Source organism: Taudactylus pleione, unplaced genomic scaffold (genome assembly GCF_031769625.1).
Source record: "Taudactylus pleione unplaced genomic scaffold, aTauple2 ptg000702l, whole genome shotgun sequence".
In the NCBI taxonomy this organism is placed as follows: Eukaryota; Metazoa; Chordata; class Amphibia; order Anura; family Myobatrachidae; genus Taudactylus; species Taudactylus pleione.
The window spans coordinates 879,759-899,425 of record NW_028285104.1 but is presented as its reverse complement, the minus strand read 5'-3'; the positions used below and the strand labels follow the sequence as shown (position 1 = coordinate 899,425).

The following is a 19,667-nucleotide window of genomic DNA, read 5'->3' as shown; positions in this document are numbered from 1 at the left end:
CAACACGGATCGGAACGACATATTGTTTAATGTGTACGTACAACCCTGCGTGCACATACGTCGTCAGCGACGACGTCCAGTCGGCTTTGCTGCAGATGGAACAACGTCGCTGAAGACGGCATGCAGGGTGGATCGTGCGATCGTACACAGGATCGTGCAGTGTGTACCATTATATCGTTCCATCGAGTTTTGGGTTGGCTGGTATAAACATCATTCTAAAGTGTACCCAGCCTAAAGGTGGCCATACATCAGAGACAGGTTTTTGCGATCCGGCGATGCGATGGGAAGTGCCGGCGTTTCCGTGTGGAAACGCCGACCTTCCACCATCGATGTTCTGCGATCCGTTGCCGGATCGCAGACATTTCCCAAGTTAAATGTCGGCGATTTGATGATCAAGATCATTTTTTGATCGCGATCGGCAAAATCCAACATGTTGGATTTCTGCGATGCCGGGTTGGAGCATCGCGGGATCGTGGCAATCCATCGCTGATGGATGGGCGCCATAAGTCAAAAGAATGCAATCAGATAAAAGGCTACTGAAAAAAAAAAATCGTGCAGCTAAAGTTAAGCTGGGTACACACTGATATATTTATCGCCTGGGCGATAGATCTATAGTACATCGCCGGCTGTGTACAGCGGATATGTCTGTAAACGTCGTCATTCACAGACATATCCGATCTGCTGTGCAGCACAGCAGATGGACGATATATCTGAAAGATATATTGGTCATCTGGTGGTGTGTATGGGAAACCTGCTGATCGTCCGTACACATGCTGCAGGAACCCTGTGGCGATTATCAGCTCAACTGGGCAGGCAATTTAAAAATGCCAGTTTATTTGAGCGGTCAAGCCTGGCACATTGGGCAGACAACTGGTAAGTGTGTATACACTTACCAATCATTGATAGGTCGGTGAGCTGGCCTAGTGTGTACCCAGCTTTATACAAGTTCAAATGATAGCAGACAGTTTGTATATTTGTAAGAGCCCAGACACGAAGTATGTAACAATGTGACGTCCAGTGAACAAATACCAGAAACAGCAACTGTAAGACAAATAGGATCTGTTCAATTATTTATTATTAGATTTGCATAATAAGTTTGTGACTTTGTATTTTCCTATATTATGTGACAAAACAGTGGGACGCCAGAGGACATAGGACCTCATTCAGAGTCGGTCGAAGCGGCCGCACGGGAAAAGGGGCCGGATATGTAAATGATTCCCTCGCAAGTTGCGTCCCTAAGTTCGGATCGGTAGCTGGCCGACCAAGGGGAGGAAGGGGCCGGAATACAAATAAATACGCCCCTTCTCGTACGCATTACACGTCATCTCCGGGCATATAATGATTAATCGAGACCATCGGGAACCATCGGAACTGGTCGTAGAGCTTAAGGTCGACCATACCCTCTCTTAAGCTCTACGATAATGTCAGTGTAAAAACCTCCCATGTCACATGTGCCATGACGATACTTTGTTAATTATGCACTCCCATAAACAGTATGCACTCCCATTAAACGCCGTTCGCATAATTAGGCACGCCTGCGTTCGGATCTCCACTCCCCCGTTTTCAAGCACCTTCCCCTGTTACCACCCACAAACGCCTCAATCTGTCACTCAAACTACCGACCTGGCTGTGTTCAAGGAGAGATAAATTTCTGATCGTAGCGGCTAGTTTGCGCACGCGCATTGCGAACTTTACGCATGCGCAGTATAGCGAACATCGGTGGCGTACGACCGTGCGGCCGCTTCGACCGACTCTGAATGAGGTCCATAGTGCTTACTGCACACTGACACAATGTAAGTGAGTTATAGTAGCTAGTATAACCATTATTATAAAACTCTGATATCTTCCACAGAGCTGTACAAAGTTATTATATACAGTGCAATATAATAACATGATTATAACATTTAAACAAGCACGAGACAACAGCAATAAGAATCCTGCTCAAATAGCTTCCATTAAAGGGATAAAAATAATTCAAACCAGAATATGCACTTTGCTGTATTTAAGAACTACTATTAGGGTATATAGAATATATTCATGTAATAGGGCTTGGCAAAGAGTCAGGGAACAGGTCCAAAACAGAAGTCAATAAAAAAAAAAAATGTTCAGAAAAAAATTGCCCACCTGCCAGGTAGGTGGATTCTAGAACTGATAAGGAGGGTAGAAAGCTATTGAGTTTGCTGCCGTGGTACAGTACTTATAACAAGATGAGTACTGTACTGTGAGTAACAGTCTGATAGCAAGTCAAAGTGCAGTCAATTTATTCTGATTAGCTACCAGACTGTCTCACCAGTGCATCCACCACTGGAGTTAAAGACTTGGGCTGGACGGATACAGGCCTAGCAATTGGATTTTGCAGAGACCTGACATGAACAAGTAAGAAAATAAAAAAGAAAGCCAAAGCCTGGGAAGCTGATATGTAAATCTTATAATCGTACAATTTAGGTTACAGGATGGCCTGAAAAATGTGGTGAACTAAAGCCCGAAAAAAGCTGCATCAGCACAAAGCAAATTGGAATAGACCATGGATGTTATCGATCACTCACTCATAGGTGGGACTGATAGTTACATGAACAATAATTTGGTAGTTGGTTGCTTGGTACCTGGATGGTAAATAGACAGTAACTACATAGACGGTCAATAGATAGACACCAGAAAGTAGACATTTAATAGGTCGACAATGCATAGGGCAGATAAGGTTAAAAGGTCGACATGGTCAAAAGGTTGACATGCAAATGGTCTACAAAAAAAAAAAAAGGTTGACAATGTGTTTCAGGATTTTTACGGTTAGATTTAGGGTTAGGGACTTGTTGGAGGGTAATGTTGGGTAATGAAGGGCCGATATATAGTGTGTGCATCAGATGCTGTGTACCAGAGAGATGTCTGTGAACAATGTCATTCACAGACATAATGCTACAGCTGTGCAGCACAGCTAATGGCCGATATATCTGCAATATATCGGCACACTTTGCTGTGTATGTGCTGCAGAGTCCGAATGTGACTAACATCACAACTGGGCAGACACGACACATCGGGCTGGCGATTGGCAAGTGTGTATGCACTTACCAATCGTCAAATAGGACAGCAGATCAGCGGGATGGCCAATCCGCCGTCCGAGTGTATACCCAGCTTTAGGGTTAGGCTGCTGAAGGGGACAGTTAGGGTTATGCATCAGGGGGAGGGTTAGGGACTAAGAAGAGGGTTAGGGTTAAAATGTATATATTACAAGATAAGAACAGAAACAGGGCCAAGGAGGATTGTTTACCCTGGGTAAACTGTTTTAATCACAAAAGTAAAGAGATTACTAAACGAGCTAGACAAGTATGGCCCTTGGTTATCTCTGACCCACAACTCAAGTTGTTAAAAAATAGTAAACTGTTACCCAGTTATACAAGAGGCCCAAATTTTAAAGATATGTTAGTTCGCAGACATCACAGATCTGGGTCCATCCAAATTAAATTTTCGCTCTAGAAAACCTGGCTGTCATAAATGTTTGGGGTGTGTCACCTGCAGCTCTTTCTCATTCCTGGTGATAAATTTTTTCACCCATATATTGGGAAACTCTTTTATAATAAGCACTCCTTGACATGCACCTCAAAATTGGTTGTGCATCTTCTGCCTTGCCCATGTGGCTTAAGCTACATGGGCAAGACAGAGAGACAATTTAAGGAGAGGATGGCCCAACATAGTGCGGCCATCAGAGCGGCTCTTCTACAAGGCAATAGTGAACCGTCATTTTGTGGAGGCCAACCACACCATGGCCACTTTGCGTTATAGATAGATCGTGTAGCTTGAACCATCAGAGGAGGTGACAGATCCAGGAGATTACTTCAGATTGAAAGTCACTGGATTTTTATCTTGAACACAGTAAGTCCTCATGGTTTAAATTAGGCTTTAAATCTTAATTGTTTTCTTTAAATTATAAGTAGAGCAGTTATAAGGGACACATAGTATTTTAAAAATAGTTAATAATAATTAAAAATGGAAAGTAATATTTATACAAAATCCAATTTTGGCAGCTAAAATGTATACTGTGTTTATCATATTTCACATTTATTTAGTATGTCTTTATTATTCTTTTTTTTACACTTGTTTATTAATTATGGATTCTTTGTCATTATATCAATATACAGTTGACATAATATTTGTGGATAATTCTTTTTCACCACAAGATGTCGCTTTTGATTCATTTTTCATTTCTTTTATTTTTAATACATTGATTATGGTGTTTGGTACACAGATATATATTTTTAACAGATCATTTCACAATTTTTTATATAATGTACTATAAAATTAAGTTTATTAATAGATTTTTTATATTTGTGTTGTTTTCTCTGTTTTGAAGACATCTGATTTCAGTCTTAGCACACTCTTTGTTCCTCCTAACAGCTGTGTCAGTCCCAGTACCCAGTGTACGTCAATTCCGGTGTGATGTCATTGCTGAAACCGGAAGCAGAATGCCGGAGACACGGGCTGCACGCTGCGGGACCTATGCACCTGTCTGTAAGTATAAATGTATGTAATTTTTCACTGTTTGTTATGTGTCCTGATGACGGGGTGAGTTGAACAGTAAGCACCGGTCATTATTTGCTTTTTTCAGTCTGGGTGTGCCGCTTTTATAATATAAATATATATATATATATATATATATATATATATTCACTTATAGAAAGCTAGCACTACTAAAAGTCACGAGGCTAGCATAAATAAAATCAAAGTAAATCAGTCAAAAAGATAACACAGCAGCGACCAACCATGAACAACAGCAACTAAAAAAATAATATGATAAAAATGTCAAAACAATAACTTCACTTATATGATGCCATGTTGGACACCCAGATGAGACAAAAAGTTAACCTTCCTGATCAAAGTTTGAAATCACAAGAAACAAGAGGTTGAAGTAGATACTGGAATACATTCATAAACTAAGTTGCAGTGTGCTTTAATTGTGGGTGAATATTGTGGACTGCTGGAAGGAATAGCAGATATTTATATGAAGCACGTTGGTGGTTGTGAAGAAAACAGTGACTTCTCAAAGCAAGGATCAGCATATGTTGATGTGATGTAGAGATTCGAAAAACAAGTACAAGATCACTGTATGGATCCACCTGCAATGACTCACTGAAGAATGGATATCAAAAAGGAAGGCGGTAAACAAATCATAGAATAATTTTATTTAACTACATTTCTGACTCTTCAAATTATCCATCTTTTGCAGATATAGGGGCATATGTATCAAAGCTTGATGTGAGATAAATTTGTGAGATATACATGACCAACCAATCAGCTTCTAACTTACATTTTGCAGGCTGTGTTTAAAAAATGATAGTTAGGAGCTGATTGGTTGGTGATCTATATCTCACAATTTTATCTCATCAAGCTTTGATACATATGCCCCATAACCACCTAACACAATTGTGGCATTCTTTCTACAATGGAAAACAAAGACTGTTCGGGAGGTTCTTCCCAACTCTGCTGCAGAAGTTCCCACAAATGTGTTGCACTTGTAAGTTGCTTTGCTTTCACCCTTTTGTCTGGTTCATCATAAAACAGCTTGAAGAAGTTAAATCTGGAGACTATGCTGGCTATACCATGATTTCAAGTCTTTTAGTTCTGACATAGCCTGGATGTATGTCTTAGGTCATTATCTTGCTGTAGGATGAACCCTTGATCAACTAGGCATAGACCAGAGGGGCTGCAAAAGCTGTGGTGGTAGCCCTTTTGTTGCAGAGTGCCGGACACTCTCAGCAAGTTGCCAAATGGAGTTGCAGCAAAAGAGCCCCAGACCATCACGCTTCTGCCTCCATATATGGCAGCTAGTGATGTTACAGTAGTCTATTTACTAAGTGTTTTGCCATGAAATGCAGTTCAGTTCTGGCAAGTCTCTTTTTCATTGCTGCAGAACAGAAGCAAGTTCTTAACCCATTACTTGTTCCCTGAAAAAACAGGATTTTGGCACTTACCGATAAATCCCTTTGTCCGATTCCACAGGGGACACTGGAGTCTCAAAACAATAGGTATAGGAGAGGGTTAACCGGGAGCTGGCACCTTAAAAAAAATAACTAACTGTAGCTAGCTCCTCCCCCTCTAACCCCCCCCCAAGCCAGTCTAAAAATAACTGTGCCCGAGGAGAGCTGGAAGTAAGGAGAAGGAGACAGAAAAGCTGCGATAGCTACATCTATGTAATAAATAACACATCATACACAGAAAGAAAAAAGGTAACAGGCCAATCAAACGACCTAATTCAACTACTGTAGCATCTTGCAGAAAAGAACAGCGCAGGGAGGGTGTCCAGTGTCCCCTGTGGAATCGGAGAAAGGGATTTATCGGTAAGTACCAAAATCCTATTTTCTCCTTCATCCACTAGGGGACACTGGAGTCACAATACAATGGGGACGTCCCAGAGTTTACATCCCAGGTGGGAGAGCGCTGAGAACCCAGCAATACTGCACGGCCAAACTCAGAAGCGGAGGCCGCAAAAGTATCAAATCGATAAAACTTAAGGAAAGTATGCTTTCCCGACCAAGTAGCTGCTCTGCAAAGTTGGTTTAATGAAACCCCCCGAGCAGCCGCCCATGAAGGGCCTACCGAGCGCGTTGAATGAGCGGTAATGGTACTAGGTGGTTGTTTGGAAGCCACCACGTAAGCCTGTCTGATAGCCAGGCGAATCCATCTTGAAATGGTTTGTTTGGACGCCGGCCAACCTGGACGGGCCAAATCAAACCTAATAAATAAAGCGTCAGATTTACGGAGGGAAGCCGTCCGGTCCATGTAAATCTTAAGAGCCCTGACTACATCCAATAACTTTGAATTTGGAGAATCATCTTTGAAAACCGGGACCACTATCGGCTGATTTATATGAAAAGCAGTCACTACCTTGAGAAGAAAAGATTTCTGAGTGCGTAACTCCGCCCTATCCTCATGAAAAATGAGGAAGGGGGACGACAGGATAAGGCACTGAGTTCCGACACTCGCCTTGCTGAGGCAAGCACCAACAGCAGAACCACCTTCCAGGTTAAATACTTCATCTCTACCCTGTGTAAAGGCTCAAAGGTTTCAGACTGAAGGAACGTTAAAACTAAATCCAAATCCCAAGGTGCAGTGGGCGGTACGAAAGGAGGTTGAATTCTGATGACTCCTTGTAAAAAGGTCTGAACATCTGGAAGCAAGGCCAATTTTCTCTGAAAGAAAATTGACAATGCAGATATTTGTACCTTTAAGGAACCTAGACGAAGGCCCGCTGTTAGACCGGCCTGAAGAAAAAGGAGGAGACGTGATGTCCTAAAAACTGCTGGAGGGTAATTACGTCTCTCGCGCCAAACAACATAAGTCTTCCATATGCGATAGTAATGCTGAGAGGCGACATCCTTCCTGGCCCGCATCATAGTGGGAATCACGCTGGACGGGATTCCCTTGCTTCTGAGGACAGCCCTTTCAGTAGCCAAGCCGTCAAACGAAGCTGCCGTAAGTTCTGATAAACGAACGGCCCCTGCAGAAGAAGATCCTCCTGAAGGGGTAGGGGCCATGGTTCGTCTATTAACAGATTTTGTATTTGCGAGTACCACGCTCGCCTGGGCCAATCTGGTGTTACCAGTAGTACCTTGACTCTTTCTCGCTTGATTCTCTGGAGCAAGCGTGGAATGAGAGGAAACGGAGGGAAGACATAGATGTAATGGAAAGGCCACAGAGCTGTCAGTGCGTCCACCGCTGCAGCTTGAGGATACCTTGTCCTGGAGAAGAAGACTGGTAACTGGTGATTTACTCTTGAGGCCATGAGATCGGCTTGCGGACAGCCCCACCTCAGAGTCAGTTGATGGAATATCTGAGGATTTAGGGACCATTCCCCCGGATGGATGTTCTGCCGACTGAGGTAGTCGGCCTCCCAGTTCTCTACTCCCGGTATGAATATTGCAGAAATTGCTATTGCGAATTCCTCTGCCCATATCAAAATCCTGCTTACCTCCCTCATAGCGGCTCTGCTTTTTGTGCCACCTTGTTTGTTTATATATGCCACCGCCGTGGCATTGTCTGACTGAACTCAGATCGCCTGACCCCTCAATATGGGCTGCGCCATCTGAAGGGCATAAAATATGGCTCTCAACTCCAGCACATTTATGGATAGTCTTGCTTCCCGTTGAGTCCAGTGCCCCTGAAAATGCTTTCCCAGGGTCACTGCTCCCCACCCTCTCAGGCTTGCGTCCGTGGTGAGGAGTATCCAATCCCACATCGCAAATCTTCTTCCCACCAACAGGTGACAGGAATTCAGCCACCATATGAGGGATGTTCGTGTTTGAGGCGCCAAAAGGACCCTCTGATGTAGAAACAGGTGGGACCCTGACCACTGGGAAAGAAGATCTAACTGAAAGGTTCGGGCGTGAAATCTTGCGTATTGTATCGCCTCGAAAGCTGCTACCATCTTCCCGAGAAGACGGAAACAGAGATGTACAGACACCCAGCAATGCTGTAAAACCATGCGCTCCAGGTGCTGAATGGGGGCAACCTTGTTCTGGGGCAAAAATACTTTTTGTTCCCTTGTGTCTAGTATCATTCCCAGAAATAGCAGGCTTTGTGTGGGGATCAGGGAGGATTTCTTGAAATGTAGGATCCATCCGTGTTGTAAGAGAACACTCTGCGTTAGATGAATATCCTTTAACAGGCGATCACGTGACGAAGCCTTTATCAAGAGATCGTCCAAATATGGAACAATGACAATACCCTGACGATGCAGCAGGGTCATCATTTCTGCCATAATCTTTGTAAACACCCTTGGTGCTGACGAAAGACTGAAAGGCAGGGCCTGAAATTGAAAATGCGAGCCTAGTATTGCAAAACGAAGAAAAACCTGATGAGGGGGCCATATCGGTATATGGAGATAAGGATCCTTTATGTCGAGGGACACTAAAAACTCATCTTTCTCAAGACTCGCAATCACGGATTGGAGAGATTCCATTTTGAATCTGAAGACTCGCAGATAAGGGTTTAATTCCTTGAGATTGAGAATGGGCCTCATGGAGCCGTCCGGCTTGGGCACTACGAACAAACTGGAATAAAACCCTTGACATATCTGGTGGGATGGAACCTTTACTATTACCTGAGACAATAACAGTTTTTGTATTGCCTCCTGGATAGCTACACGGTTTTCTGTAACCTGAGGTAAACCAGTCTTGAAAAAACGAGAGGGAGGCTGTATTCTGAAATCCAGCTTTAGTCCCTGAACAATGACATCCCGAACCCAGGCGTCCTGACAAGACTGGTTCCAAATGTCCTTGAAACGTAGGAGCCGAGCCCCTACTCTGGGGTCCCCCAAATGAGAAGGGAGAACGTCATGCCGTGGGCTTTGCAGCTGCTTTATCCTGCTGTGAGCTGGAGGCAGCTGATAACAATGCTCTACCCCGGCCTCTGGTACCCCTGGAGAAAATCTCCCAGGGGCACGAAAGGACCAAAAGGACGGACCTGCCGAGGGTCTTTTGGTAGGAGGAGGGGTAGCAGATGGTAAATAAGTGGACTTTCCACCTGTAGCTTGTGAGATCCACTTATCTAATTCCGAGCCGAAAAGAACCTCCCCTGTAAAAGGAAGGGCTTTGACCGCTCTCTTAGACTCTGCGTCTGTTTGCCACTGACGCAACCACAGAGCACTTCTAGCTGACACAGCCAATGCTGAAGATCTGGCAGATAGACTGCAAATGTCCTTAGACGCTTCCCCCAGGAATGTAGCTGATTCTGCAATCTGATCAGCTAATTGAATGAGGTCATCGGGTTGTGCACCGGACCTAGGACCTGATTCAGAGCCGGACGTTATTTGTGCTCGCTCGTTCAGAAAAAGGGGCCGGCTATTTAAATTGACCGCTCGCTCTTTGTGGTCTGTTGACGCCTCTATGTCCGAGCGAGCGAACGAAACATGCGCTCGCTATTTTGTAAAGGCGCCCCCTGGCCGCTCGCATCCTACGTCATCTCCGCTATTTATTTGATTTGCTCGCAGTGCTTGTGGTAGGATTTTCCTACCGCAATCATGCGAACAGTTCAGGCTAAGAAACAACCTGTTTTGACCGTTTGGCACGCCTGCGTTTGGATCACCACTCCCCATTTTCAAGCACCTTCCCCTGTTACCACCCACAAACGCCTCATCCTGTCACTCAAATTAGCAGGCACTCGCTATTTTGCGAGCGCTCGATTATCGACCGCACTGACTGGTTGGCGCATGCGCTTTATGACCCATACGCATGCGCAGATGTGCAAACATCGCTCGGAGCGGACAAGCGGCCGCTTACAATCGGCTCTGAATCAGGCCCTTAATCCCTTCCTCTATACCTGCAAAGCCCAATTCTCAATGGCTTTGTTCACCCAACAGCAGACTTGAGCCGGACGCATCAAAACCCCTGCTACAGTGTATAGGGATTTTAATGTCTGTTCCAGCTTCCTGTCGAAGGTCTCTTTTAACGCAATAGCCCCCGGCACTGGAAGTACTGTCTTTTTAGAAAGACGGGCTACTGATGGGTCTACCGCAGGAGGAGTTTCACACAATCTCCTACTGTCCTGCGGAAAGGGGTAATAAGAGAGATATTTCTTGTTCATTTGAAATCTCGTATCTGGGTGTTTCCATGCAATAGAGAGAATATCATCCAACTCCTCCGATGCTGGAAAGGTAACGGACTGCTTAACCCTTTTACCAAAAATAGACGGTTTTGCAGTTACCTCTACCTCCTTCACATGTAACACCTGGCGTACTGCTGTAATCAAGGCCTCTACACCCTGTGATGCAGGTTAAAATTCCTCAGTAATCTGAACCTCCTCCTCCTGCACCTCACCCTCCTCTTGGTCTTGAACATCCTCTTCGTCTGATTCATCCCAATGTAGGGGATTATGAATCAACCTTTTACTAAGGACCTGAGTAGATGCAGAGGGTGCCTGGGACATTGCTTTTGTAAGGCCCTCTACCGATCTTGCTAGAGATCGGGCCCAATCTGGTTCAGCTGCTGTCTGATTTAGCCTCTCCCTGTCTCTGCGAGCTGCTTCCAACTCAGATGACAGGTTAGATATAACTGATGCTAATTGATCCGACCACATAGGCTGGCTCACATTAACAGAGTCCTGAGGCTGAGACATGCAATTATCACACAGTAAGGAAGCATTAGGCTGTCCCTGTGTGAATTTTTTCCCACAAGTCTTGCAGGAAAAGGACTTTTGGGCTGCCTTAGACCCCTTGTTAGACATCCTGAAGTGTACTGTTACCACACACACACATAGATAGAAAAACGACAGTAGTAGTTACAATCACACCTATGACTGACTGAAAAGGGGCACAGAGGTGGATAAGCAATCCACTGTACAGTGCTTGTTGAATAACGCTGTAACAATAATAGCAAGGGCTGATAACAGAGTACTAGCCTGACTCCAGACACAGCCTGCTCCTCCACTTAGTAGTGCTCCAAAATGGCCCCTCAGCGTTCTTTAGAAGTGCTGAGGCTGATGGGAGGCAGAAGAAAAAACTTAAGCTCCGCCCCCCCCCCCCCCCCCCGCTATGGCGCGCCTACCGCGTGAGCGGCAACTGTGAAATGCCCGCCTATTATAATGTCCTGGCTCCTCTGCTAACCAGGGAGCCAGGTGACACTAACCTTGACCCTGCCTATACTGCCGGCGGCGGGCATGTGCTGTGGGAACCCGCAACGAGCACTGCAAACAGCGCGTATCTGGGTTCCCCAGAGACTGAGGTCTCTGTAGCAGGAGACCTCAGCACAAACTTTTGTGCAGCAGCGGTGAGGTCTCCCCTGGCAGCATTCATCGGTGTAGACAGGCAGGGGCAGTGGGCTGCCTGTCCATCCTACTGCTGATTGGAGGTCATTTCTTTCTTTTAAAATAAGACCTAAGTGGGAGACAAACATCCAGCTCCCAGGGCACACTTTTTTAGACTGGCTTGGGGGGGGTATAGAGGGGGAGGAGCTAGCTACAGTTAGTTGTTTTTTTTTAAGGTGCCAGCTCCCGGTTAACCCACTCCTATACCCATTGTATTGAGACTCCAGTGTCCCCTAGTGGATGAAGGAGAAAAGTCTTTTTTTAGTACTCTCCAAATTATATTATTTTTCAGTTTTTGCACCTAAACTTTTTTATTTTTTACTTTTAACCTCTAGCAGTTTACAGCTTACATTGTACCATTTTAGGTTATTCACAGGACTTATCGCTTAAACTTCAATACAAACTGAAAAAATGGGGATGTTCTAAAACTTTTGACAGGTAGTGTAAATCTGTTAAGAGAGACCCAGTTGTGATTTCCAATGAAATCAGAGTTATTAGTATGTGGTGAATTGTAAGCATAAATGGAGTTATCATTATAACACATATGAGTGAAAATAAAACAAATGTAAATGTATAACTAAGGCATGGATTTGTAAACTAAAAGTTTTGCATTACTTACTACTAGTTAGTAAGGTTGTGTAACACATGATATTTTGTTGATACATTATTGTATACTACAAGTTGATTTATTTTTAAAATATCTTTGTATATGGATAAACTATTACGATCATCATTTTATTCTCAATCTGTGCTCTCATCAAGCATGTATAGGGAGATGTTTTATAACATATATCATAACAGGTATCTTTGTGATGGGTTTGTCGGACACTAGTGATTGTTCTAAATGTGGAGTGGCTAATGCAACTTTTGTACACTGTATGTGGTAACGCCCATTAATACGACAATTTGACAGCTGTTAATTAACTAGATTTAGAGGAAACAAATCTATTATCTCCTGTTGTCGGCAGAGTGGGCAATATTAGGCATTTTGTCCCCGCACCAAATGAGAGTAAGAAATTGTTGCTGACAAGTTCGGCGGTAGCCGGCAAGAGTATACTTCAAATGTGGACCAGCCCACAACCCCCATCAGTTTCTTTATATAGAAGTATATTATTTTACACCTTTCAGATGGATTGGCTGGAAACCACCCTACATAAAGAAGTCAAAATGGCCTCCTTTTTCAATTGTGGGAGGGTTTTACAGATTCTCTGACCCTGGACCTTAAACGTCAAATATACAACTGCTTCCGATATACCTCTTGGTATGAGACACACATATTACTAGATGACCCTCCAATTTCTTTATCTTCTCCAAATTAATGTATATCAAAATTTTGTTTTGGGAGGGGAGATTGACGACCATGTCTGGGGAAGGGGTGGACTACATAATGTATTTTGATTTTGCTCTATATATATTTTTGATATGGAAACTATGTGGTTCCTTTATTGGATTGTTTTTGCTAGCTACATGCTATCAATGTAATACGATTACCTAATATCTTTTGAGAAGTGATGTACTATGTTTTTGCTCTGATGAATAAAGAAATGTAAAAAAAAATATATATATCTCTTTGTAGCTAATATTACTATTTAAAAAGTTAGCTAAGAAAAAAGGTGTTTAATTATGGTTAATATGGCACTTTAGCAATCACAGCATGACATCAGAGGCTGATTCAATTAGAGATGTAACACCGAACACCCCACGATGTTTGGATACACACATACATGCCTATTACTGTAGGCTACACATCACTAGTTTACATGTGCACTTCTGTGAGATATGAGGAAAAACTAGCGCAATTGCTGGCTGAGAAGTGCCGTTTCAGAGCGGTAACGCCACAACTGATACGCGCCCTTAGTGTGAAAGGAATAACAGAAATTTTGAGGAAGTTGATTTATACCATTTTGAAACTGGAATAAAATTATAACAAAGTTACGGTAAGTGCGTGAGCTAAAAAGTCTGTAATCCGACAGGTAAACAGTATAGTAAAAGGCATTAATTAAAAGAAGAGGGTAATTAAAAATAAGAACCATGGAATTACCCCATATGCTTGGTCACACTGGTATGTCTAATCGTTGCTCTTCCAATCAAAACAATGCACATAGCTTACTACAGTGCTTTAACTGTCAAAATGCCACGTTCAGCATTATCACAGCTGAAGCACAGTTCTGCAACAAAGAAAAGCTGGTTTCCAATGAAAGTTATATGCCACTAAGCAAACTTGTGACAGCTGCAGGATTCTAATTCGTCTTTGGGCAGGAATCCCATGACGTACACTTGTGTGTGACACCAAAATAAGGATACCTAAGAGTGGGCTGGGACAGCCAAGATAGATATTTATAGAGAAATATATTCTTACATGCAACCCATTCTCTCTTCTAACTACTGCATGAATATTTACATATTATGGGGGGGGAATCAAATAGCCACGATAATGTGGTATATTTTCATGCGCTAAGGTTTCGCACCCTTGGTGGGAGAATTCCACTCATCGCGTCTATGCGCGCCCCCATTTTGTGTGCAATTCAATCCCAAAAGTCACTAAGCGACATCACCCGAACATCCTTCCTGCTTTTATTGGCGATAAGTAAAGGTGAAAATGGGGAAATCTGCCTGTACCCCCAAAAAGGGCGAAGCTATAAAGGATAACAGTATAGAAGTGTATTAGTGACCCTAATAAAAGTATATGGTTTTCTTAAATTGTGTCAAATGGCTGTTATAGGCATTTCTTTTATTAAACAGTCAAATAATGTTAGAAAACAAGTGTTGTTTTGTAAATAAATGTTCTTTTCAAATTGGAGTGCATAAAAATGCCTAAGTATATATTTGTCTCATTTAAAGACACTTTAAAAAACAAATACACCTCTAACACCCACCTGCAATCTTAAAAACACCTGTCCCACTCATACAGCTCCCCCATATACCTATCCCATGCATACAGCTCCCCATATACCTGTACCACTCATACAGCTCCCCCATATACTTATCCCATGCATACAACACCCTCATATACCTGTCCCACATCCATTAACCCATTTCTCTGCACTTTGCCCATTTTCACCTCAAAAATGACATGTCATTATTGGCCAAATTAAGCTGATTAAAATATTATTTTTGCCTAATTAGTCATTAAGGAGGGTGTCCCAGTTATTCTGAACAAGTCCCAACATTTTTAGCCAAAAATAGGGGCTTTGTACAATTTTTCATCTACAGTACTCAGGAGGTGATGAAAACTTTTTGGCAGAAAAGATATGGAGAATTTGCATACGCGAAAATTGGCGGCTAATAGGATAACGCGATAAGTACAGTTTCCCACAATAAGATGTTTTCCACAAAAAAGCGACTTATCGCGGCTAACTGAATTCCCCCCTCTGTCGTTTTTTCTGTTACTGCAATTTTCCAAGTCTGCATACACTGATGGTGTAAAATAAACAAACTAAGCAAATATACATATTAGTTTGTAGACATGGCCAGTGCTGCTATTAGGCAAACCTAGACGGTCACTTAGGGAACCAGTCATTGGGGTGCACCTGAGACACTGAATAAGTCGTCACTCTTCCAGTGTTTTAATATCCCCTTTGAACCCCCACAAGGAGCACCGGTCACTGACATTGAGGACCGCAGTTCCTAACCTGTGAAGATGTTGGTAGCTACTCTGCAATGTCGATCAAGATGTCATAAAGGTCAGGCACAGCGGGGGTGAGGGTGTAATCTAATTCAGGATAATGGCAGTGCAGCTTCCTGATAATTTGTATGTAATTCAGCACAGCAACAGTTATACAATAATTCTGTTCCTATGTAATATTAGTTTAATTGATACCAGACTTAAAGTTTGGCAACCTGGCAGTACTTACCCTTGAATCTATTATAAAGTTGCTCTAATTTTTTTCTGTCCAAAGCTCCTTTTACACTTTCTCTGATATAGAGTTCAGGGTTCTGAAAAAAGTTGTCTGTAGCAACATCTAGCTTCCAGTCATTCTGGGAGAGGCAACTTACTGCAGTCTTTTCACTAGATTGGGTGAAGATCATAAACTGACGAACTTTATCTTTCTGCGAGGATTTCAACTTGTTCTGTGTTAGATAAAATAATAACAATGTTATAAAGAGCTACACAAAAAAAAATCCATATTATTTGTAACCAAAAACCAACTTTTTGAACAAATAAAGGTTTTGGCCTTTTTTATTTTAGAGAATATTTGAAAATAGAAATAGATGCCACATAGAACATTACACTTTAGCAGGTTACACAGAACAACACTTGCCTGCTTAAATCTCAAGACACCACATATTTTTTAAACTGGGCATACGCGCTATAATTATCGCCCGATATCCGCAGATCGCCCCGATTATTGTAGCGTGTGTGTGGGCGACCGAGGGTTAAATATCACTCGGTCGGGCATGCCGGATCGACCAGCATGCCCGTCCGATTCGATATTTGTGAGTTAAAATGTCGGCCGCATCGGGCAGTGTATGCCCAGCCGTGGCCGACAGACAGACATTTCCTGTGTTCCTTCCCATGGAAGGAACAGGGAAATGTCTCCTCCCCCCGGGGGTGGAGCGCAAGTGTCTGGGCTAATACACTGTGAGATATCTCACAGTGTATGCCGCAGACAACTGCGGGCTGACATGCGGTATTGTCCGGATGGCCGCGCTGCATGCCCAACTGGACGATATTGCATGCGGCCCCGTTGCAGGTAATGAAGGACGGAATGAGGGATAGTTCTGTCGTTCATTACATCATTCTAATGTGTACCCGTGGTAGAAACCGCTCCCATGACAACAATATTTGGTACTTGTGTACTTTACGGACTCATTGCAGAGAGAACCCAATGAATGTTTTAAATGGTACTTGAGTACTTTACGTACACAAGTACTGAAAGTTGTCCCCACCTAAAGAAAAAAGTTGTCCGCTCGCCACGCTTCGGGCCCGGTGGCTCGCTACAAGGTCTATGCCCACTTGGATGGTAGGGAATGACGCTGGACACTGGCTGATGACGTCAGGGTCCTCTCCGTAAAGGGGATTTAGACATTACCAGGATTGATAATAATAATCATGAGTGTAGGACACTTGGGTTCTCTCTGCAATGAGTCTGTAAAGTACACAAGTACCCAATATTTACAAGTATACATTCATCCCTCAACGTTTACATGAGACAAATACAAAAGAAAAATAACTATATATCAGAGTTCTTCAAAATATTAAAAAACCATGTACATGATGTCAGAGCCTGGAATAACCCTATTAACCATACTAGAACTGCTTGTTGTCTCTTCCTCCCCTGCTTTACATAGTCCTAACTTCTACCACATCTCATTTGTAATAAAGAACTAGAGAATGCCTTGGTGGCCATTTAACTACACTGGTGTTATATGAAAACCACATTATAAAAGCCTGCAGACAAGGTGTACGTGAAATTTGTACAGTACATAGCTACTATTACCTTTGTATATCACTGAACATATATACACCATATCAGCTGCTTTATATTGTGTATCTCACATGTTTATGCAGATCTTATTCACTTATATACAATACAAACTTGTTAAACCGGACTTGTCCTATTATACTAGGACAGGACTTTTTAAATATAGATATTACATTTCAATTACACCCTAGAAATATTGCTTCAGATTTCTACTTACATATTATGTGGAATAACTGCTGGAAATACACAATTGGGGCTAATGCTGCAGGGATAATACTGTGCTAATGTGGAAGCATCTAACATTTAGTAAGATGAGTTCTCATTGCAGTCAGATTCTCTCTGGTCCTGGTACTTATTACTTAGAGATATAAGTGGGTATGTTACAGAGACACTGAATAAAGGACACACATATGTACTATGGGGTTATCCCTCACGGATGTATACATTTATGATTACTGATATAATACATATATGTTCAGTAACATTGAGCACCCAGTAACACATATATACCTATAGCTGTGTGTATGTTTGTGTGTGTGTAAGGTGGCTACCGGGGGCACCTTAACACGCATGACAGGTCATTATGGAAATGGAACACATTACATACAAGTTACAGCATCCCAGTCATGTCCTCCTATCACCCTCATCGCCGACACCCGGGGAAGGACATAAACTGACTAGGCCCTGAGACCGCGGGGTGGATTTGCAGCACTGTCCGGATTTGGGATGCGGCACCCGGCTCACTTGCTATATAACGCCCTCATATGAAACTAGGCCTCAGGCCCGCCTGATCCCCGCACTCTACCGGCAAATGGAGGGCAGCGGGCCCGGGTCACTCACTCACTCACCATGTTGGTGCTCTGCCTCCAGGTGAGTGTGAGTGGCGCTCTCAGCTCTCACAGGCTCTCTACGATCTTGCTCATGCGCAATGGTGCTGCGGCCTGCGGTGCAGAGGGAGAGGGCAGGCGGCCGGGCAGGCACTGCGGGCCGCGGACACACGGGCACATCGGCCGCAAAGACACAGCAGCAGCTGGGCCAGACACAAGGGGGCGGTGCGGAGAGACTGCAACGGTAGAGAGAGCCCTGGGGAGGGAGGCACACAGACTGCTACCACTGGGGATGGGGCAGAGAGAGATTTGGGGGAGTCACAGTACACAAAGTCTGCAGTGCTGGGGATGTGGCAGAGACAGTCTCTCGTGGGGTGACAGCAGGTGTTATGTGCTCTAATACTGGCTACAGATCATAAACTACATCATTGTATAAAGCCCAAAATGTTCTGTATAAGGGAAACTCTGATTATGGATCTGCAGAGTACAGGGCAGTGGCACGCAAACTGGGTGCCGCAGGGCACTTACAGGGGTGTCACGGGTTAGTGGTCCAGGTACGAATCAAAGTATTTATGGTCAATGTGATAGGCAAAACCAGAGCTGGTGGCTTCCAATCATAAAATACATGCACAAACAGAAGCGCAACCAGGGGTGTATTTATAATGGGTGCAGGGTGTGCGGTGCACACGGGCCCCTGGGTCCAGGGGGGGCCCGCACTGCACACCTTGCACCCATATTATACTTACCTCTCCGGAGTCCCACATCGGTGCCGGTGTCAGCGCTGTAAAAAATGTCTGGAAAATGGCCACTGCAGCCATTTTCCTGTAGTTTTGCGCATGCGCTATAGACTGTGGGCACACTCTAGTGCCCAGAGTCTATTAGTACGGCGCTGGCCGCGCTGCGCCCAGTGTGCTGCCGGCAGCCGGACTGAGAGGAGGTGGCCAGTGACATAGACTGCACACGGGCCGCCTCCTCTTTAGAAACGCCCCTGAGCGATACCCTGTCCACCACATAACATGACCCTAAGGATGACCGGCTGAATTTCTCAATAATACCCCTTTCACGCAGAAAAGGAAATTGCCAGGTAAAGCATTTGTACCTGATAATTTGTGGATTTACACGGTTCCTTTTTCTGTGTGAAGGATTGATTAAACCCGGGTCAAAATTCCTGGGACTTTGATCCTGGTTTTCACCAGGGTTGAAGTACCGGGAATTGTGACCCGGGTTGACCCTTTCACACAGATGAAATACCCGGGTTGATCCGCAAATTATCGGGTCCAAATGCTTGACCCGGCAATTTCCTTTATGTGTCAAGGGTGATACAGGCTACGACCGGCAAAATAAACATGCATCAAATGCCTGGTTCTTGATTTTATTTCTTCGTGAAAGTGCTTTAAGAAACTTTTGGTCAAGGGGTGCTGTAAAAAGATTGCTGATAATCTAGGGCGCTGTGATTCAAGAATGTTTGGGAACTACTGGTGAAGTGTTATTCATAATATAGTACAGCCTGAATACTATTATTTAGTTATGTGAGAATGCATACATTTACATCTACAGGTTTAAAAATCATTCCTTAAAGCAATGTAATTTAATTCTGTCACATTTGAGTCCCTTCTGACACCTG

General features: G+C 43.6%; 1 protein-coding gene and 1 pseudogene across 1 annotated transcript in view; both read right to left on the bottom strand.

Moving 5' to 3' along the window:
* The window catches only part of DCUN1D1 (defective in cullin neddylation 1 domain containing 1), a 29,088-nt gene extending 10,687 nt beyond the window's left edge, over positions 1–18,401 (bottom strand). Inside the window, exons 1-2 of the mRNA XM_088456367.1 lie at positions 18,065–18,401; positions 15,645–15,861 (exon numbers count right to left, since the gene is read on the bottom strand). Coding sequence (XP_088312493.1) covers positions 15,645–15,861; positions 18,065–18,067 — 220 coding nt within the window. The 5' untranslated portion in view covers positions 18,068–18,401. The remainder of the gene's footprint in view (positions 1–15,644; positions 15,862–18,064) is intronic.
* On the bottom strand, positions 6,873–9,238 carry LOC148477679 (uncharacterized; annotated as a pseudogene).
* Positions 18,402–19,667: the final 1,266 nt, after the last annotated feature.